We start from the raw sequence: 23,088 nt of genomic DNA, 5'->3' as shown, positions 1-23,088 counted from the left end.
CACTGTCTTATATTTATTTTTCCTCAAGGAGACACACTATGGCTTATTTTCAGGGGATGTCTTAATTTTTTTTAATATCACGCATCCAGCCCTGCCTCTTCCTTGGCGCCCTCCCGAACTGCACCTACCACTATGTCTTATTTTTGGGGTATGGCTTATATTGCGCAAATGCTTAGAAATCCTGCTATGGCTTATTTTATGGGTATGTCTTATTTTCGTGGAAACAGGGTAGTTAGCAGTGACAACCCCCGTTAGGCTTGCACATTCCACACCTTTCCTAAAGCAGAAGCCCTTTTGAAATTAACCTTTCAAAATGGTCTCAGCCAGAGGGCAAATGGGACAATCACTTGCTACACTGAGGAAGACCTCAGATTTGTAGGCGTTTTGGGACTATTCTCCTATTGGTGCTCTGTTATTCCATGTACTTTGCCCTATCAGGTCTCTAGGCTCCTCAGGTGATTATTTTGTCTTCTCTCCAGAGAACACATCATGATAGGATAGCAGGAAACTGAATCCTTTACACATTTTAAGGGAATAAATAGTCTCTCTTGGATTTCTTGCCCAGGGCTTTGGTGCATTCCAAAGAACTGTCAGGAAGGATTAAACTTCCTGCCATCCCTGATATCTCTCAAATGGCTCCTGGCTCTGATTCATTTGCTTGCTTCAGCAGGATAGGGAGGGTCAATTTGATAAATCCTTCCTGACAGCCTGCCTGTCACGTTACCGAAGCCACTTCCTCCTCCAAAGCCAGGGTGACAGTATGGATTGCCTCTCGCCCAGCGCAACAGTTCTTGGGACCCTGGGATCTTCGTATCTCCTGTGGATGAGCATGGGTGGACCTTGGAAAAGAAATGAGGGCACAAGAGCAAAGTTAGGGGGGGGGACTCAGTTTTAGACAAGAAGGAAGTAGAAATGATGGGTGTTCATTAGATTCCTGGAAGGGTTGCTGATTACTCAGGAGGCAAAAGATCTCATCCCAGAGCCTTAATCATCAAAACGGAGATTCATGGATCACAAGGAACAAAGACTCCTGGATCCACTTTCTTATTAGATACTCAGATGCATCAGCTTCAATCTAGAGGGACAGCGGGGGGGGGGGGTTGTACAGAGAGCAACTCCCTTCAGAAAACCTGCTTAACTCATTTTCTAACCTTATCGTCCACCCTCTTTTTGAGATGGTGAATAGTTATTAAACCACGACCTGCACTTTTAGAGAGACTTTACTTGGACAGTCTACTCAACAATCCACACAAGAGGCAAAACAAATATCAGAAACAGTTCACATGGTGCGAATGAATACAGATGTACAGATCAGAGTGTGCAAATTTATCATCTGATGTGACAGGGATAAATCATGCATGTAAATTGCGCAGAAGGCAGGAAATGGACTATAAATGCAATAAAAAATAAGGCATTAAGAAGTGGAAGAAATGGAGGGAGCATCAAAGAGCACAAAGAGAATAAAAGAAAGGGGGGAAAATACATTTCCCCCCTGTTTTTCTGCTGCAGCTACTTGAGACGAGTTGTTGAGCTGGATACTGTGTTATGTGAACAACACCTCTTGTGGGATTCACTACAAAGCCAAACTGAATTGTGTTGTGCATTGTTTAGCACTGGTACTCTGTGTGCTCCTGACAGTGGAGCCTGGAACATTACCATCTACAAGGACTTGAATAATATGAAGATTCAGGATAGAGTGGAAAAAGGAGACAGAGGGCAAGGAGATAAGAATTATATTAAAAGGAATGACATTCTGCAGATTGTAAGATGCTATGCCCAGGGAAAAGTCACTCGTTCTATATAAAGCAGGGGTCAAAGTTCTTGGAAAGAGGCTGGCTTCAGGAGAAGTGCATCAGGGATTCTGAGGAATTACAGAGGATACCACAAACACAACAATCTGCACATCTCTTGGTGACAATGAAAGTGTACCTGCAAGATTCCTCACCATGCAGCCCTGTTTATCTGAAGACAATTTGGAAACTTCAGCTAATCCAAAAATCCTGCACTGCAATATTCCTATCATTGCTGAATTATGAAGATTTTATTGGCTGCTAGTTTGTTTCTGTACCAAATACAAGGTGCTAGTGTTGAACTTTAAAGCACTTTATAGTTTGGGGTCTGGATAACTTGGGGTTCATTAGCATGGGTCCAATAAGTTTTCTGCTAGACCCACACTTTCTAGGCACAAGTCCAAGTGGTTTTCCCTTGCCCTGCTCTTTTCCAAGGGAAAAACTGCTCTTTAGCAATAGATTGGAACAAATGGCAATCCGGCGGGAAAACCGAATTGCTGTTTGCTCTGACCAAGTGCTAAAGAGTGGTTTTTCCTGGGGAAGGCAGCAGGAAAAGAGAAAGTGTGGATAAGACCTTAAATCAGTGGCTTTCAACCAGGGGTGCCGCGGGCAACACTGGCCTCTGTCCCTCTTTCCTCCCCTTCTGATGCCCTCTCACGTCTCTGCCTCCCAAAGGCTTGCACAACTGTTTATTACAGCAGCACTGGCTACAAGCTCTGCAGGAGAATGGTGCTTCTGGGAGGCATCTCTCTTGGGGGAGGGGGAGCAGCTCAGGGAGCAGGAGCGGCAGCTGCAGCTGCCCAAAGGACTCCCAAGGAGAGGGGAGAGGAGGCTGAGGGAACACACCCCAAGGGAGGGTGTTTGAAAAAGGGTGAGAGGCTGCCAGCTCTGCAGGCAAGGGGTGACATAACTGGCCTCCTGAGCCCCACAGGGGTGCCACAGAAAGAAGGTAGTTGGTACATGGACTCAAAAAGTTTGAAAATGACTTCCTCTCATACTTCCCTGTTACAGGTGAGGTTGGCACCTTCTGAGTGTGGTGTTTTTTTGTTGTGGCATCCCATCTATGTCATGCTCACCCCCATGAGGTCATTGGGGAGATTGTCTTCATAACATAGGTTAAGGCATTTTTATGGCATTGGATCTTTGGGGTGTGTGTGTGTGTATGTTAACATTCGGGGCTGCTCCAGATGACCTTTTTTGATTGCATACGACCTGTTTCTTCAGCACCCATCCTTATTTGATTGCAAAAGCATTTGTGGTGGTTAGAGTAGATCTTGGCTTTACTAAGCATTCATTCTGATTTGTTTACAGGGTGGTTATACGACAGTGAGCATTCATCCTGATCTGCTTGTGGGGTGTCCCCGTTAATCCCTGGGTCATCCAATACTTTAAAATGCATTTCCCCTTCACTTCCCAGATGGGAAAAAGTCCAGGTTTTTAAAAGAAGCAGATTTGTTGCACTAGGGCAGAAGAGAACTATAATCCGCTTGAATTGCACCAACCTAAAGTATTGGTATGGGCTTGAATCCCTCCCACAAAATTTTGAGCCTGGAGGCATCCTTAGATATGTGTTTTATTATTTTAGCGGTTTATATAGGATTGCCTGAGAACAAGGGTAGGGAAGCCATGTTCTGAGCACAAGACTCCCAAAGCCGCTCTTTGTAAGGTTTCCTTTGTAAGAGCCCTGCTAGTTCAGGCCAAAGTCCCATCTGGTCCAGCGCCCTGTAATCACACTGGGCAGCCAGATGCCTGTGGAAAGCCTGCAAGCTGGACCTGGGGGCAACAACACTCTCCCCACTTGTGATTCCCAGCATTCAGAGCCAAACTGCCTCTGCCCATGGAAGCAGAACACAGGCATTGATAGCCTCATCTTCCTTTAGGGCTGCACCACATTTTACAAAATTCCTATGGGCAAGAATCCTGTGTATACACCACCATGTGTGACAATCCTGCACCTCATGCACCTTAAGGGAATCAAAAATTCAGCTAGGTATCACAAGGTTCCTGCTCCTCCCTATAACAACTGCACCTTGCTTCTATAGCATCGCTCTTCCTAGTTCTACCACAAGAGGGAAGCACATGACACCACATTGCCCATCTTTGATGTGAGGGATGCCTTTTTTATATATAGCCTAATTAAGAACCGCAAAGCAGGCCAGGGAACCTGAGTGCACAGACCGCTGTCCCTGCGCCCAGCAAATTCCCTGGCTCCCAGTCCATTCCCGAAGCCAGATCCTGCAGGGAGGGGGTCAAAGGAGCCCTATCTAATGCCTCCTCGCAAAGAAGACGCACCACATGTGGCAAACTCACAGCCTTTATTGATTAGCATCCAGGACGATGGAGATTCTGAAAGGGAAAGGTACGTAGATGACATTGCCAAGCAGATGCCCAACAAGGTTCCAGTGCCTTGGACTGCGGCTGGGCAGACAGCAGGGTGGCAGATACAGGGTCTCCATGCCAGAAAAAACCTTCACCTGTTGCACAACTGTCTGTCAAAGAGCTTGCAAGGGCTTGTAACACTGCAATGTTCTCTACATGGGGCTACCTTTGAAGGTGACCCAGAAACTACAACTAATCCAGAATGCAGCAGCTAGACTGGTGACTGGGAGCGGCCGCCGAGACCACATAACACCGGTCTTGAAAGATCTCCATTGGCTCCCAGTTCATTTCTGAGCACAATTCAAAGTGTTGGTGCTGACCTTTAAAGCCCTAAATGGCCTCGGTCATTTAGGAGGAGCGTCTCCACCCCCATCGTTCTGCCCAGACACTGAGGTCCAGCGCCGAGGGCCTTCTGGCAGTTCCCTCGTTGCGAGAAGCCAAGTTGCAGGGAACTAGGCAGAGGGCCTTCTCGGTGGTGGCGCCTGCCCTGTGGAACGCCCTCCCAACAGATGTCAAAAAGGAAAACAACTACCAGACTTTTAGAAGACATCTGAAGGCAGCCCTGTTTAGGGAGGCTTTTAATGTTTAATAGATTACTGTATTTTATTTTTCTGTTGGAAGCCACCCAGAGTGGCTGGGGAAACCCAGCCAGATGGGCGGGGTATAAATAATAAATTATTATTATTATTATTATTATTATTATTATTATTATTATTATTATTATTGGAACAGTGCAGGAGCCTGCCTGGGGGAAGTAAGTTAACAACTCCATTATCCCAGTCCCTGCCATTATCCCAGTCCCTGCCAGTTACTGCTCCATCAGCTGGTGTAACTTGAATTGGATTGCTCTGTTATTTGTCTTTTTTTCTAAGCTGAAAAGCCCTTCTTCCAACTACAGTCAAAGGAAACTATCAGTATGGAAAGACAATGAAATCTAATATTAGAACCTTTTTCTAACTCCCAACTGTTGCCAGGGGTCTGGCAACAAAACCGACCAAAGAATCAATATGTTCAAATAAATAAATAAATAAATACGCGTTGGCCTACATATTAAAAATCATCATACAGATACATTTACGGTACTTTCTATCTAAAGTGGACATGGGGCACAAAGAGAGGCACTTATGAATTAAGCTTGATACATTTATGAGTCCAGCAAAAGTCCAGAAGTTAATGTTCCATGTGTGCGATGGGACCCTCTTTGACTCCTTGCCTCAGGGCCCCCCCCTCATATGGCTGCATCCCAGGGATCAACTGTGCCTGTGATTTAGTGAATCCAGCAGACAGTTCCACACCTGCTGTGTTCTCTGCAGGCCAGCTCATTAATATTTCCCAGCAAACAGGAACTAGCTGATGGGAAGTGGGTGGAGACTAGAAGAGTGGGGGTGCTAGAAATAAGGAGACCCACTGGGAAGAAGTGGGGTGGAGAGTGAGCTTGGCCGGCTCTAGGTAGAGTCCCGGTGGTGCTGGGGCACCGAGTTGGTAGGTGGGGCGCTGCGCGGCAAAGCCGTGCAGAAGCCATGCTGCGCACTGCGAGGGCGGGGGCGCCGGAGCGATCTCCGCCCCTCAGTGCCAGGGCGCCTGACCTGCTCGAGACTGCCCTGATAGCGAGGGACACAGGCAATACATAAAGAAAACTTTCAAGGTATAAAGAACATCAGCGGGAGCACACTGGTATCCTGCACTGCTCCAAGCAGCTTGGACTGGTGCACAGAACATTGAATTCACCCCATCTTATCTTCACATCAAGATAGTGAAGCAGGTTAGGCTGAAAAAAACAGGGGCTTTGCCCAATGTCTCCCAGTAAGCTTCATGGGTGACCACAGGTTTGAACCCAATACTGTATCTGTCTCTTCCATTTACAAATCTTTCAACTAGGAGTATTCCACACTAGCTTCGGAGTCCTACCACACACAAGGGTGTATAGAGAAGGAGAAAAATAGATGCTATGGTGGCTTAATAACATGTGAAATGATTCCTTCCAAAAGCTTGCCAGGTAGTCTTACTTTTCTCTGCAGAGTTCTTAAGATGATGACAAAGTCACTAAAAGACTCATTGTAGCAATCCAGAGTGGATTTTTCTTTGACCTTTCAGGCCAAAAGAGGGGTGTAATAGAGAGGCCAAGGTACAATACTTGTAGCTATCACTACCGTAGGTCACCTGAATGCATAAAGTATATCATTATGGAACAGTTGATAATAGATCATTGCCTCTTACGTTAGGGAAGTATATATAAATGAAAAACAAGCAGGAAGGTAACACGCTTTTTCTTTGTTGAAAATCAATACATGAACTCACCTTAATATGTTTGAAATACAGCTGCTTATTGACCACAAATTTCAATAATGGACCTGATGCACAGCTAGCAATGTTCAAAACAGATTTAAATTTGGATTGCTACTCACTCCACTGCTTTTATCCCCTATGCAAACACATCTGTCTGGACGTTGTATAACCCTGGAAACCTTGTTTCATTATCCCCCACCCCCAAATAAATCAATAAGGATACAGTGACAAGTTCAAGAGAGGGGTTATTTTTATTATTTTTGAACAGGGCAAACATGGTCAGCTCATGGTGATGCAAAGCAGTGGGAGCCCCAAAATCTAGGAAATTAAAATATTGGGTAACCCTGGATGAAAGCAGAATGGCTGGTGCTGGGAGGGTTCGGACACAAAGCTGGGAGACCCTTCTCATAGATAACTTCTGTGTTTCATCAGAGTGTATGTCCCCCTGTTCAGCAGAGCAGCTTTGGCGGTGAGGTTTAAGATGTGGGAAATGGTTTGAGGAGAAAGGGATAATATTTTGCCCTGTGCTGCTTCCCCAGTCAAATTTGGAACCCCAACAGCAGTTTAAGGGTAATAAACAACAAAGGGTGATCCAATCATGGATCTCCTCCATAACATGCACTTTGGGCCTGAAACTCAAATAGCCTAGCTGCACTTATGCACACTCCAGTAACTTCTTGCTTAGATTACTGTGATGCATTCTACCTGAGGCTGTCTTTCAAAGCAGACTGAAAACTCAAGGTGCTCCACAATAGGGAAGCAAGATTGTTAACAGGGACTGGCGAATATGTTCCTACTACACCAGCACTTTGCCATCTGCACTGGCTGCCAGGATGTTTCTGGGTCAACTTGTAAGTGCCAATATTAACATTTAATGACTTCAATGGCTTGGAGCCTGGTTTCCTGAAGGATCACCTCCTCTCAGGTATACCTGCCTGGATCCTAAGAGCATCTTCAGAGGCTATTCTTCAGGTACTCTCCCAAATAAAGTGAGATGGATGACCACTAGGGAGAGGGCCTTTTTCTGAATCAACACCAGGATGGCACCTTGGTTGTACAATGCCTTCCCTAGAGAGGCTTGCCTGGCACCTACATTGCAGTTTTTTGGCGACAGTGGAGACCTTTTCTTACTTCTGCACTTTTTTACCTTTAAAACCTTGTTTTTCTATCTTGACCAGTGCTGTTTCTCTGTGGTTGGTTTTATTCTGATGTAGATTTAATTTGGGTTTTTTTTTAATTTCATTTATTTATTTATTACATTTATATCCTACCTCCCCTCTAAGGTGTCGCCACCATTTTATCTTCAAAACAACCCTGTAAGTTGGGTTAAGAGGCAGTGACTGGCCCAAGGTCACCCAGTAACCTTTGTGGCTGAATAGGGATTTAAACCCTGGTCCCTAGGCCCTGCACTCCAATACTCTTAACACTATACCACACTGGCTCTTCTGAATGTTTTTTTAATGTTTTAAAAATTGTACAACAGTCAGATAACTTACTGTTAATGGATGGTATAAAAATAAACCAGCAAGTAGTTCCAATTTCAGAGTCATCTGCGTAGGGTAGGACAAGAACTTAAGACTGGGTTTAAGTCTCGGCCTCACTGTTCTGGAAATGGAGGCTGAATTCTTTTAGAACACACACATATACGCAATGGGAGGAATTCAGCAAAGCACTATGGCAATCATTCTGTCAGTGCATGCTTTTTAGTTTGCTAGACAGAATGATCCCCTTCTTCCCTCTTGTGCACTGTTCTGGGGGTGGGGGGTGGGTTTCCTGACCCCCAAGCCAATTTCGGGATGGGGTGCAGGGGAGGAAAGGGGGGGAGTCCTTGTGCAGGCTAGTGGGATTTGTTAGTTGAATCTTCCTGCCGTGTGTGTGTGTGTGTGTGTGTGGAGAGAGAGAGAGAGAGAGAAAGAGAGAGAGAACATTTCTGGAAACACAAAAGGAATATGGTCAGATGTGCATAATCCAGAATAAAGACCTTGCTTCCTCCAGACTTTATGGGAATATATACTGTGAATTATTATTATACTGAGCAAACCTGATAGCACTCACCATCAGCATCTCACTGGTCAGGGAGTTTACGAGGTCCGAGACGGATGAGCGAGGCTCTGTTTTATGGTCAGGCTCCTCGTGTTGTGTCTGTCCTGGCACAGGAGCTGTGTTTACCGCTTTGCCACCAGAGGGCAACCTGGGAGAGAGAGGAGAAGCACATTATGCATACGCTTTGGAGACAACAGAAATAGAGGATTCAAGACAAGGAGGAAAAACATAGCTCCTGGCAGAGCTAGAGAACTGAGGGCTAAACCTCCCGTGTCACTCTGATAACCCATCTCATTTCTGTGATTCTCCCTACAACTTACCCCTGTGGAATCCCAAACCAGCTTTACATACTTGCTTTTTCAATGTTTATTTCGAGCCTTTGGACTCGGGAACCTTCTCTTCTTCTGTCCCTTCTCTCCCCTCTCCCTGTCCTTTATTGACATTTAAGTTGTTAACCCTCTGAGGAGGTGGGTCTGTCCTTTTTCTATGTCGCACTCTATGAATAAATAAAACACCCACCATATCACTTCATTCTTCTTGCTCAGGGTCTTTCCTGTTTCTGGATTTAAGATTATCACACACACACCCCTTCCATTTGGATGGACCATCTCCCCACCACCAAAAGACACCATATGGAACTACATGTCTTTCTCCTTCTGAGGATTTAGATACCATTTCTGTGCTGTGTCAATACATATGGGATTGAGCTGGAAAGGGCATACTGAAGCTTCATGGGTTGCAGGCTGGTCTGTGCGGGTACTTCCTGCAAACTCTCTTCCTGCCTCTCCAGTCCATTAACCTTCTCCAAATACAAACATTCCCTTTCACAAAGAGGCAACCACCTTTGTTTGCTTTCCTTGACAGGCAATTTCTGAAATGACGTACGGCCAGATGGTTTCTCTGCCGGCCTCAGTGTATGCAGAGTTCCCGAGAAACCTGAGCACTGGGTGTCGACGGGATGTCTCACAAGGGCCCAGGGAAACAGCAGAACTGGGGCACTCTGCCTGGGTCAGGTTAGGTCTTTAGTTCAAAACTTGGCAACAGTTAATTAACTCTGTAACACCTCATCTTTTGCTAGATAGGTTTGGGCAATGCTGTTTTGGCTAGTCATCAATTATGCCTCCTGGTGCCATTTCTTATTGGACATAATGTGGCAGCTGCTTTTCAAGTTACTTTTATTTACAATTCAGAGGGAAATTGATGAGTGGTAGCACCCTTGGAAATCCCCTCTGTTGATTGGTTTCCATTTTGTTCCCGCAACAGCATTGCTACAAATAAGCAATGTGATTAAGGAAGCAACTGTCTTATTGCATACACATACAAATGTGCCTTCTTCCAGGGTCCTGTGAGCAAAACATTCCATTCCTAGCTCCATGACTGCATTCATAACACGCCTGATTTTAAGCCCCTCCCCTCAATTTTCAGGAAGGCTATTGCAAGTTTGTTCACACTGTAGCCGTGAGAATGTTGGGGTTGAACGTGGGAGAGCCAGGCTCAAATCCTCACTCTGTTATAAAGCCCATGGGGTGGTGATGGGCCAGCTAGTATCTAACCAAGCTATTGTTGAGGAAAGGATAGGAAATCACTTTTCAGATGGCCAAGGGAAGTAGAGACAATGGATAACAAAGTACTACAAAGAGGGACTCACACAGTTTTATACAGAAGACCTTTATGTGCTATACTGAACACGTGGAGGAAATGTGCCAGATTGCATACGCCGCCTCCATTTCCACAGAGTGTTCAGCTGTGGGGAGAGAACTGCCCACAGGTGAGTTCTTTGCATACAGTTGAATGAAGGGGTAGAGTTCAGGAACAGGGAGAGCACATAGTCTCACTCCCCACCCCATGCAGCAATGTAACTAGTGAAAAGGCCTGAAGAAAAAAGAATTGCCCATAAGCTTGTTGTTCTAGCCTTCTCTCTCTCTCTCTCTCTCTGTGTGTGTGTGTGTGCATGTGCATGTGCATGTGCAGCACTGTGGTGAAAGACTCCTCTCTCAGTCTATGCACATTCATGTTGAAGATTGAACAGACATAGAAAGCTAACTTATACCACATCAGACTACTTGTCCATCTCTCCCAGCACTGCTTAATCTGACTGGCAGTGGCCCTCTAGGGCCTCAGGCAGAAGACTTCTTCTCATCACCTGCCAGGGATTGAGCCTGGAAGCTTTCGTATGCAAAGCAAGGGCTCTCTCACTGAGCTTAACTGCACATGTGGAGGGCTCTCATCATGCATTCAGGAACGAACTCTGAAAAATCAAGGTTTCCAAAGATGCAGAGAGGAGCCCTCCACGATCAGAATGACACCTGCCAATAATGGACAGTTTCTGGATTAAGTTTGATCAGCTGGACCTCATTCACACAAGTTTTCTGTAGGATGTGGGGCAGGCGGAGGAGGGAAGCCTAAGAAAAATGCAGACACGCATTGTTCAGAGGCAGACAATTAATATCAAGGAGATGCTGCCCAAGAGGGAAAACCCAAAGACATTGATTATATACAGATAGCCTCTTGACATGTCACAAAGATGCTATAATAACCATAAGGAGAGAGATGAGCATATGCCAATGAACTTATGTAATGGCTCATTACATGCGCATCTCCAGGCACGCTGACATGCAGACACATCACACACAAGATCCAAACACACTGGTACCCATCAATAAATACAGCAATACACATACACATAAATAGATCAACAAGCGTCAGGCTCATGCAGAGGGACAGACTCTTGGGTGGGAAATTCTAGATATAAAGATTGCACCCTGAGGCAGACTGACACATACAAAGATGCTGGGTTGTACACTGACATACAGACTAGCACATGCATGCACAGATAAAGGAGACCAGAATAGCTGAAGACCAAAAAAGAAGAAGTTAAAAATAAAGTGAGAGCAAATGTGTGTGTGTATGTGTGTGATTGACTGTCAGAAGGTATGACAAATCCAGAGTTATTTTTGCAACCCCAGAGTACTGGATCAGCTGCAAGGCTGTCTGGGAGTTGGTGAGTGCTGCAGAAGTCACAGGATAGGGAGAGAGATAGAGAAGAGAGAGAAAGAAAGAAGAGAGGGTGCCTTTCATCCCAGGATCTGCAGGATGCCTCCTGCTGGAACGAAAACAGGGTGGAGAAAAGTGTAGCAGGAGAGAAACAGGCACCCATATGCACACACACATCCACACACACCCACACACCACAAAGATTAGTAGAGGAGGAACAGCCACCACACAAGGAGAACAAGGCACTGGACTGGAGCTGCCGAGGTTGACAAGGGGGAAAGTTCAGGCAGCAACAAGAGCAGCAAGGCTAGAAGAAGGAAGAGGAGAAAGTGCAAGGAGGATGAGGGTTGAGGGTATATTACATTGGGGTATGGGATGGCAGAACATCGTGTGATCACTGCTGAGGAGAGGAGAGACTGAGGTAAAAGGGATTTCAATGCAACCAGAACAACCCCTGCCTCCCTCACAGCAAGCCCCCAAAGACTGCATCACAAGCCCCTCTGCAATCATTGTACAATCATCAACATTCCATAGGCCAGGCAGGCAGAAAAGGTGGGGGGCAGGCAAATAAAAAGAGGCAGGAGAATGTGGAAGAGAGGCATAGGGAAACAAAGAAGCAGTATGGTGAGTGTGCAGAGGAAGCAAGGGAGAAGTTGACCACAGGTGGAGAGGGAAGAAGCAGAGACAAGATTCCACAAGGAAGGCAGGGAGGGAGGGGAACAGGTTGAAAGACAAAGCTTGAGACAGATGTCCAATTCAGACATTACTGAGTCTGGTAGTAGCTGCCAAGATCCCCACTGCTCCATCGCAGGAGGCTTTAGTAATGCATTAAGCTCTGATCATAGATGGGTATGCTGATCACATCACTCTTTCCCACACTGTCAGCCTCCAGAGAGAGGGGGAGCAGTGGTTTGGAAAGGAATGGTGTGACCAGTGGAGCAGCTTGCGATCAGAGCTGAATGCATTACCAAGGAGATGGGGGACCAAACTAATACGTGGGAAGTTGTTTTCCTGAATCTCAGTAAAGTATCAAGGGCCTCACAGGAAAACAAGAAAGGCAGGTGGTAACCATGACTTCTTCTGATTCAGAAAGTTGTGTGTGTTTTTTTCAAATATCAGATACAGGAACTGAAGACAGGAAGCTCTAAGAGATGCTGAGTTCCTGAGGCACAGACAAATGAACAGTTCATATCTCCTTACATCTCCATTGATTCTGCTATCCTGCATGAGATCTGCACAACATTTGGGATTAGGTTTAGGTTTCCTTGTCTGGCACCAGAATTTCTCCATTAAGTTGTTTGTTCAGACACGACACGAGGACACATTCCAGATTAAACTGACAACATACCCTCCAATCGTCCCTTATTTTCCAGTAACATTCCTGGAATTATAAAAGCCATCCTGGCTTCTGATTTGATTCCAGAATGCCCCAGGGATGAGCTGGTGCTGGCATTTGCAGTGGCGCTGCGCTCTCACGCAAGTCAGAACACAACACCCCAAAATGCCTTTTGGTGTTGCGCTCTCACACAAGCCCCCTGACTTGCATGGCACCAAAAGACGTGTGGTCCCTATTTTCATCAGGGGAATGTTGGAGGGTATGTAACAGCCCTAAGTGCAAGATTACAATAATAATAATAATTTCAGTATGAGCTCTGAGTTTTCTGCTCCTATGGTATAATTGTATAGAAGTTAATAGAAGCTTGGAAGTCTAGGAAGACAATCGTTGCATGCCTGTACTAAAGCAGGAGTGGGGAGCTGGTAGTCCAGGGGTCAGGTGTGAGCTGGGAGCCTCTCCATGTGGCCCATAGCAACCTCCCGCCACTCCTTTGGTGCCAATGGAAGAGTCTCCTAATCTCAACTGTTGCACAGGGAGAGTTTTTTGTGTGGCTTCCAGCTGCCTCTACATCCTGTGGACTGCAGTGCCCCTTATGTCAATTAGGTTTGAAAACAGCCTTCCATTGGTGTCAGCTAAAGGCCCAGAAAGTGATATACAGTGAGGGCCACAGCTTCCAAAAGAAGTGAGAAGAATCTAACCCCCCTGCTTTGGGCAAACTGGAGAGCCTTCATTCCCCCATATTAACCATGAAAGAAGCTTACAAAAGCACAGCTCTTTCTCTGTAGGATTCCCTCCAGACTAATAATGTGAAATGGAAAAGGCTCTTCAGAGCCAATCCCTGCAAAACATCTCTTACACATACAGTGGCCATGTGCCCAACTCCTTCTTGTCTTCAAATTATGGGAATCATTGTGTGATGGATGCAATAAACACATGTAGGTTTCTTATTACTGAAGCTGGTTACAAGAGAGAATGTTCTCATCAAGCTGGGACTGGGGTGGCCTGATTATGTAGGAGGTAGAGGATTTCCCCAGATGGGATGTGCACAGAATGGCCATGTGCCGGGAGAAGGTACATCCTCTCCCACTGAACTGTTATGGCCTAATAGGACTCTTTATTCACCTGCTACTACTTAAAATTGCAGGTTGAAAAAGCAAGGATCAACTATGCAATTGGGTGATCAAATGGGAAGTGCTAAAATATGTAGTGAAATATAGCCTCAGCAAGTTAAAAATAGTCAGCAGGCGAGAACGGTGCCAGTTAATGCACTGATCATGTGAAATCTGCTCCTTCACACCTCCTCTCCTTAAAAGATGGAATTTAACGTACACGTGGAAGTGTTTGAGGCCTCTGCTTCTAGCTAGGCACTTCCTCTCCGAGAACCTATTTTGTGAGTCACACAATATGACCCTGTTAGATCCCATTAGTCAAGTGAGGGAGTGTATGGGAAGGGGAAAACAAGGAAGGAGAGACTATTATTGCTTCATAGGGAGCCACCTGGAGGTCCTGAGGGTAGCTCTGAATTAGGAGTGTTAGTGTGCCTATTGCATCTTCAGGAGAAGGATGTGCCGCACCCAGGTAGTTTGGGATAGGCTGTATTATGACCAGGGCCCCCAATGTATTAGTCTTCCTAATGATGAATTCCAGACCTGGCAAAAGGGCCCAGTCACAATATTGGTAGCCATGGAGTCAGGGCAAATATCTTATGTACCTGGCAGCAGCAGTGATATATTCTACATATGGTTTCTGTTTACAGTCATGAAATTAATTAACATGACTTAGTTAGGTCCATTGATTGCAATGGGTCCACTTGAAAACTTAGTTGACCACCACCCTTAATTTATTATTATTGAATTTTTACTGCCAGGAAGGCAGAGAGGCGCTTGTGGAATCATCTGCTTCGGGTGCCACTCAGCCACGGGCATTATACACTTTAGCTCGGTGGGGGTGGGTTCGATACTGTTTGCCTCAGGGAGCAAAATGTATTGGCCCAACCCTGCACACTCCCCACACACTTACTATTGGACTGGACAGGGAAGAGAGAAGGAACTGGATGGAGCTGAAGAGATGTAAAATGAGGAGGGCTTATACGAGGATACATTCCCACCAGAGTACGCGCTTGTGAAAGGAATTGCCATTTTTTTCCAAAGGGAGCTGACCATCAAGGAGGAAATGAGGTTCCAAGCAGGAGGGAAGAGTATTGCTAGGCTGGCTTAGATGTTGCACCAGACTCAACGCTGGAGCTTCCTTATTTCCTGCACCAACTCTCATGAAGGATAGCCCCTTGTGAGGCTTTCTTTCCTCTTGCCGAAAGCCCCTGTCTCCTACTCATACCTCTTGTCCCCCTGAGAGTTCTGGTTCTGTTGGTTTCCAGTGTTTTGAAGATCAGGTATATTGGCAAAGTCGTCCTGTTCTGAAAGCCCCAAAACAAGGGACAACACCACCATGCGGCCTTCCCTGTCCAGAGGGGATCCAGCCAGGGGAGCGATGAGGCCCCAGGTTCAGTGAGCAGTAGGCAGGTTGAAAAACGACAGACAGACAGAAAAGAGAAAAAGAACAGAGCATAAGAAATGAAACCGGTGAGAAAACAGCATTGTAGCACTACAATGAAAAGAGATTTTTAATATCTATCTGCTGTACAAAGCATTAAATCCCCAGGCTTTCTGGGTACAATTCAGAGGCGAGAGAGCATAGGAAGCAGATGAATCACCGTGATACTGTGCAGGAAGGGCTGCACAAGACTGTGCCCTTGGAGTATCTAAATGTGCAAATATCCTGGAGACAATGCGAGGTTGCCATTATGGCCTCTTTTTTTTGCACAGAACAGCAACTTCATCTGCCTCCAGAGGCATCAATTTATCCATAAACCACATGAATATGAACTTGAAAATAGACCAACATTATGAAGTTAGTCTCCTCCTGAAACTGTGGGTGTCTAACATGGAAAGACAGTGATGTGGATATCTCACCTAATGTCACCTCACCTCTGCATTAAGTAGTGATTAGGTACTAATCCAAGAAGCTGCAGCTGCTGCTATGAGAGGGATGAGGGTGAGCTAAGATGACACTTCAGAAGATGAGGAGTGCCTAAAGTTTGGTGCAGAAGGCAAGACTGCCTGGTGACTTTGCGATATCACATAATTAACACCGATTGTGACTCATTGGATGGTACTTAAAGATGGTACAGGTTAGGAACAAGAAATGGAGGTTAGTGATCTCATAGGAGGTTCATGATTATCATTCTTTGAAACCAAAGATGGCTGCAGGAAGCGTCATTGTTGTTAGTTTGAAAAAGCAGCATCACACAAATAGCTGAACAATTTGCTGCTGTGTTGCACAGAATGTTAGCTTGCTGCTAGATTGTTGGTACAGCCGTTAGGTGGCCGGAGCATTTATTTAATGCCTTTTGAATTTGAAAGTGGATCAGTATTGAACAAGAGGAAACCCTAAGGGAATCAATATACTGTATTTGCTCAAGTCTAATGCGCCATTGAATCTAATGCACGCCTCAATTTTCAGAACCTTGAAACCAAAAAAAGTATTTGCTAGTGAATGTAAATGTGCCATCGAATCTAATGCGCACGTTAATTTTTGCAACGTAATTTGGCCAAAAAAAGGGGAGCAGTAGATTCTAGTAAATATGGTATATAGCAAATTGACAATGACTGTTACAACTTTCAGATCAGGGATTTCCTGGGAGAATTCCATGTTTCCCCATCCACCCTGTGGTGCAGGATGGAGAAACATGCTTAAATCCTTGGGACGAATTTAATCTGTGACTGCACTGAGTGATGTCATGGCAGTGTGAAACCCCACTAGCAGGACACAGGTAGTCACCTTGAAGCATGACCCTTATAAACTTGTGTCAGTTTTGTGCTCATTTCTGCAGAGGGCCTGGGGATTTTCAGATCTGAACAGGAACAAGCTCCTTCTTTGTCTTTTTTTTTTATTTTGGCCTTTGTTTGAAAGCAGCTGCCCTATGTGGCCCCAGGCTGTTGAGGGTAGTGCAAACAACAAACAGTGCCATGACCCCAGTTCAAGTGCTGTGCCTCTCCCAACAAAGTGTGATGTACCCGCTCTCTGACATGCATGCACCGCTACTCATCACGCCTTGTGAAACCTTTCACATCTCTGAATTCAGAATGGGTCAGTGCACTCATAAGACTGGAAAAGGTGCTGGGGGAAAAAGCTCTGGGCAGGGAATCTGTGTAATTAGATTTGAAGCTGTTGAGCTGCATGTATGGGGGGGGGGGAGATCAGATAAGCATGATGTTTGCAGAGTGAGAGAGAGCAAGAAATAGCAGGAATTGTGACATGCCAAACAGCATCCTGGAACCAAATATATCCAGGTAGGAGCATCATTATCTGTTCTTTCCACTTTTCCCTCAGAGATTGAAGGATGTCTAATAAATAGATCATAATACAGTCCCTTTGATAGTAATCAGACAAGGTGCATGGCTTCAATATTAAAATACAAGGCCACCTGAAGCTTGCTGCATTCTGGCTCAAATCTTGCTGCTGGCTTACAGTCTGACCTTGAGGAAAGACTAAGCCTATCTGTGCCTCATTTGATTTGATTTGCCCAGTCTGTAAACAGGAAAAAGATTATGTGGAAGCTCCAATATTGAGAGAAATAATCCACGACAGCCAAAATGTTGGAAAGCAGAAGTGCTGAAGAACTGAAATCCTTCCTGGCCACTTTCCTGCTCTCTGCTATGGCTGCACTCATAACCCCACCACCCGGGGAGTAAGCTCCACTGAATTCAGTAGGGCACCTCTGACTAGACATCGTTGGGCCTTTTGTACCCAACTCTCCTGAAGCTGTTTCTATCCCAGAACATACCCTCAAATTTCTGGATGGATTGGTTGCAGTCAGCTTGCTACAGCCAGGAAGTCAGGTAAATAAATGGAAATGAAATTGAGTATAAGAATTAGTTTTGCTGAGATAATATTGCCATGATTTTTCAGAAGGGCTGAGCCGAGCATGCATAAGAATAATTTTCATGGGGAGATGAAATCTGTTCCCCCTCCTCTGAAAAGAAGAACATTTTGTTTTATGCAAGTTCACTTGATCATACAAACACAGCTGGCATGATGCACCCTGGTCTATTATCTTTGCTTTGCACATACTGTGGTCTGAATGATACTAATAGTTGGGAGTATTGAGATTCATAAAATCTGGCTGGACAAGATGACCTTCAGCTTTCACTCAGCATTCCATAGATGTAGCAGCTTCTATTAGTGACTGCTCCCAGGACTCTGCCATTGTGGATTCATAGCCAAAGGGTCTAAATTACTGCAACAAATGGATATAATATGGGTTGGGACTCAGAATAATCTCATTTAACACTGCCCAGGTATTTAAATGGATGCGACTACACACTTTCACATAAACCCTGGAAGCTGCTGGCATCAGACACTGGCTACACCCTGGGAAAGGCTTTGATTGGCTGGCTGGACACCAGTGAGTTAGGGACTTCCCAAGAGGACTGAGCGAATGAGATCAATAGTGGGTCCAATGATCAAGAAGGCGGCTTCTGCACATGCTGCAGAGAGAAGTGAGGGGCAGATGGGTCTCATCAACCTGGAAAGATAACCCACCTAGGAATTGGAATACTCTGGTCCTAAACCTCCAGTACCTTGTAGGATATCTTCAGGAGGAGAAAAGATTAAGGAGTAAGCCCTACACAAATCCGGAGTGGAGTCCCTAAGACAGTTGTATGCCTCCTTCCACTAACTCCTGCAGCCCAGCTGGTGCCAAATGTATTGCTCCGCTTTCCTTTGGACTACATCACCGAAGCCAAGTCTTGTTGCCTGGGCAGCATAGTCCCCACCCTCTATACACTGCTCAGGCTTGTACCTTGGGGAGGTTACTTCGGTGCTGCTATCACAGCGGTTCGATTTCACCCCCGGAGGCGCATGCCATTGTCTCTAGAGACAGACAGATGCCAACAACAACAACTTTAGCAGCCTACTCAGATGGGGGCGGGGGGAATCATCTTAATTGCAGCCGAGTGCCTTGACAGAGGTCTCTTTGCTTGCTCTTTCAAAGACCAAGATGGCAAGCTGGATGCCCAGCACCCTTTGCAAACCACCCCACATCTGTCATAGATCCAGGGTCTAATCTATCTGAACTCTTCTTGCATTCAGACCCAGCTCTGGGGTGGCCATAAATAGGAGCAGGCTAACTAGCTTTCACACTGGCACTTTGCTGGTAGACACTGTAAGGTAAAGGTAAAGGTAAAGGGACCCCTGACCATTAGGTCCAGTTGTGACCGACTCTGGGGTTGCGGCGCTCATCTCGCGTTATTGGCTGAGGGAGCCGGCATACAGCTTCCAGGTCATGTGGCCAGCATGACAAAGCCACTTCTGGTGAACCAGAGCAGCACACGGAAATGCCGTTTACCTTCCCGCCGGAGTGGTACCTATTTATCTACTTGCACTTTGACGTGCTTTCAAACTGCTAGGTTGGCAGGAGCAGGGACCGAGCAATGGGAGCTCACCCTGTCGCGGGGATTTGAACCGCCAACCTTCTAATCGGCAAGCCCTAGACTCTGTGGTTTAACCCACGGTGCTACCCACGTCCCTCTGGTAAACTGTGTAGATGGCATTAATGTGCATGTGAATCACACAGATCCCATTTTTGCATGTCTAGCCTACTTTTGTGCACTTTCACAGACACTTGAGCACCTTATGTTTAAATCTGTCTCAATGTTTCCCCATCCACATTGTGAAGGTGCTCGAGCCCACTATTTGCACTACGGTATATCTATTGTCCCTTGTCAGCAACTGTGCTGCAGCATTGTGCACTACCTGCAGCTTCCAGATCAGGTGAAAGGAAAGCCACACATTGCATTGCAGGCATCCAACCTTGAAGTCACCAATGCCTGAACTACTGTGGCCAAGCTCTCCCAGCCCAGAAACAGCCATGTCAAAATTGTCTCCCTTGCAAAACAGGTAAATGGTGCTTCTAGCCTCTGAGGCTCCCTGGGCCTCCAGCGACAAAGCTGAATCCCAAAATACTCCTGAACTGCATGACTGCTCCTTCAAGGAGAGTGCACCCCATCCAAGATCGACAAATTTCTCAGACATGGGAACCACTCACCCACAATGCATCTACCTTGCCTGGATTCCAGCTCAGCTTATTTCCCCTCATCCATCCCATCACTACATCCAGGCACTGGTCCAGAGCCCACACAGATTCTCCTGATTCAGATATTATGGAGAAACAAAACTGAATGTCATCAGCATACTGATGGCAATTTGCCCCAAAACTTACAATTACTTAATAATCCAGTTCCTAGCAAGCACTCTCCAGCCTTGGTGTTTAGATGTGCAGCAGCAGCAGCAGCAGCAGCAGCAGCAGCAGGAGGAGGAGGAGGAGGAGGAGGAGGAGGAGGAGGAGGAGCAACAGCAGATAAGTGCTTTAAAATGTTGCAAATGGCTGAAGGTCCAACCTTGCTCTTTGGCCTAGATGGTAAATGGCAGGAAGTGCTCTTTACAATATTCGGAGGGAGATTCTGCAGATCACTAGGTCAACCAGCCTTTGCCCTGGCAAGGCACCCCTAAGAGGGTTGGGTATGAGATGTACTTTTGAAAAGAAAATCTGTTTGAGCCAATGTGGTGGGTCAAAAAACTTGCACTTCAATTTCAAAAAGAAAAAAAAGGCAATTTTGGCCACTGTGAAACATGCTTGAAATTTGCTTTGGTGGAAGGTTTTTGCTGTGCCATTCCACAGACGAAACAAATTTTTTAAGGTGCATATGCACAATTAAGGGAATGCCTGCATGTATATCCAGAGCACCATTTCTAGAATATACAGAGGGCAAAGCAGTAGCAATTGAGGGGAAGAGCGAGAGCCTATCAGCACATAACTCCTCTGCCTATTTGTTACTCGGCCAAGTTCAAGGTGTTAGTATATAAAGCCCTTAACAGCTTGGGACCAGTTCACCCTTATCCCATATGTGCCCATTAGACTGGCACTTTTACAGGTGTTATTTAACTTTCATTCTGAAGTTGTAAGAAATTGATCTTCTAGTGTGGCAGCACTTACTGTTTGGAACTCCCTGCCTATTGACATCAGGCAGGCATCTTCACTGTATTCCTTCAGGTGCCTACTTATAACATATATGTCTAGGCAAGCCTATAGAAGTTACCTGCATTTTAGTTTTATAATTGTGTTGATTTATTTATTTTTAATAAATATGTTTGATACCAATTTTCAACTGTGTTTTTATTTATTATTTCAATATTCTATTTTATGTTGTTGTAAATCACTAGAGGAATTTGTTTTTTTCTATTTTAACAGCAAAATCCTATGCATAGGATTGCAGCCTCCAATATATGTTTGGAGGATGGCAATGAGAGAAAGGGCCTTTTCTGTAATAACCCCCCTTAGCTCTTCTTCCCACTTATGGAATGCTCTCTCCAAGGAAGCTCACTTGGTGCTGACTGTCATTCTTCTGGCATCAGACAAAGGTGTTTCTATTTTCCTGGGTACTTGGGACTGTTTTTTCATGTTTATTCTTACATTATTCTTGTTGTTGGATGATTTTTCTGGATGAACATTTCCAGTACATTTGTATTGTTCTAATGGATCCTTTGTTGTATATTTATATTTTGCATTTTATTGCTTTTTGAAACAATGTACATCCAGAATAATCTAAACTAACTAAAAGATACATGCATTTGATTGACACATACAGGATAGCATTGTGAGATTGCTCATCCATAGGATTATTGGTGTATGCCTTGGGAATTCCAAACTGATAAATAGGCTACAAATACATTATTATTATTATTATTATTATTATTATTATTATTATTATTATTATTTTAATAAACAGATTTCCAGGTGGTTTCTACTCTACTGTTGAATAATGGTTGAAAGCAGCCTAGAGAAAGAAAATGTTTTGGCTAAAGGCGAGACTTCCCATTTGGCTCTGGGACCACTGTCAGATCCAGTAGAAATGACCTTTACAGGGCAGTGTGAGATGCCGACCAACCTCTCTGCTTTGAACCTTCATTTGTGAAGGTTGAAAGGAAAATGGCAAAGTGTGTGCTAGCTCCTCATCGCATCCGCATTGAGGTTAAATGGTTTTGCAGTCATGCAAGATAACAGTTTGCTTTCTTTTCCCATATATTTTTCTGTTACAGAACCACTCTATTCCACCCCCTGCCCACTTAAAGGTGCTTCTTTCTAATGATTTCCAAAGGGGTAGCAATGTTAAGTCTGTTGTGGCACAAACAGCAGAGACTTGTGACACTGTAAAGACTAGTTATGGCATAAGCTTTTGTGGACTAGAATCCACTCCAGGAGGTGCTTCAATGAATTTCATGTTCAGAAATACCACGTGGTATAGACCTATTAACACAGTACCAAATGGTACAGTCCTCCTGAAGGGTGCTTCCCCTTTGCAAAAAAAACCCCCACAAAAAACAAAACTCACCAGAAACATCAGGGTAAACAAAGGGTAAAGGCAAAGCACCAATCTTTCCCCCATAAGTACACTATATTTAAATGGTATAAGCTTTTGAACATGAGGCCCTTGCTTACACCCAAAGTTTCGAATCTAAAGTGATACTGGGAATGTTATGAAAAGTGAATACGGAGGAAGCAGGATGCAAATGCGGGGGCTATCATGGTTTGTAGTACACTGAGAAGCCTTGCTCACCAAGTCTTGTGTTCCTTGGCTTCAAAATAAAGCCCAGCAATTGTTCACAGATCACTTCACTGACCTCAGCAAAAGCTGTGGAGACCAAGAAAACGTCTGCTATAAATAGCTTAAACGCTGTTCTGTAGGCACTGTTCGCTGCCAGCCAACACGCAGTCATCTCCACCTTCTGTTCTACAAGGACGGCAATCACATCTACGAGATGGTGTCACTCTTCAATAGTGTGCCTAGCAAATGTGTGTGATGAATTCAGAATGGTGGCCCTTCTGTTCTATGAGAGCACCATCATTCCCACCGACAGTGAACCAATTGGCAAGGCTCACTATAATATGCCAACTGGTTTTTGTTTTTGGTTGGGGGGGGGGAGTCTCAATCGTGCAGGGGAAAGCATGTAGCAGAAAGGCAAAGGTAAAGGCAAAGGACCCCTGGACAGTTAAGTCCAGACAAAGGTGAATACGGGGTGCGGTGCTAATCTTGCTTTCAGGCCGAGGGAGCCAGTGTTTGTCCACAGACAGCTTTCCGGGTCATGTGGTCAGCATGACTAAACCGCTTCTGGCACAATGGAACACCGTGACGGAAACCAGAG

The 23,088-nt window shown here is 45.2% G+C and overlaps 1 protein-coding gene across 2 annotated transcripts in view; it reads right to left on the bottom strand.

Moving 5' to 3' along the window:
• Positions 1-23,088, bottom strand: part of SYT7 (synaptotagmin 7) — a 226,950-nt gene that overhangs the window by 22,378 nt on the left and 181,484 nt on the right. The window contains exons 7-8 of one of the 2 annotated variants that reach the window (XM_035123676.2): positions 15,163-15,285; positions 8,511-8,646 (exon numbers count right to left, since the gene is read on the bottom strand). In XM_035123676.2, the coding sequence (XP_034979567.1) occupies positions 8,511-8,646; positions 15,163-15,285 (259 nt within the window). The remainder of the gene's footprint in view (positions 1-8,510; positions 8,647-15,162; positions 15,286-23,088) is intronic. The other variant, XM_035123666.2, reaches the window with a different exon arrangement.

Source organism: Zootoca vivipara, chromosome 1 (genome assembly GCF_963506605.1).
Source record: "Zootoca vivipara chromosome 1, rZooViv1.1, whole genome shotgun sequence".
Lineage (NCBI taxonomy): Eukaryota > Metazoa > Chordata > Lepidosauria > Squamata > Lacertidae > Zootoca > Zootoca vivipara.
This window is presented reverse-complemented; position numbering and strand designations above follow the sequence as displayed.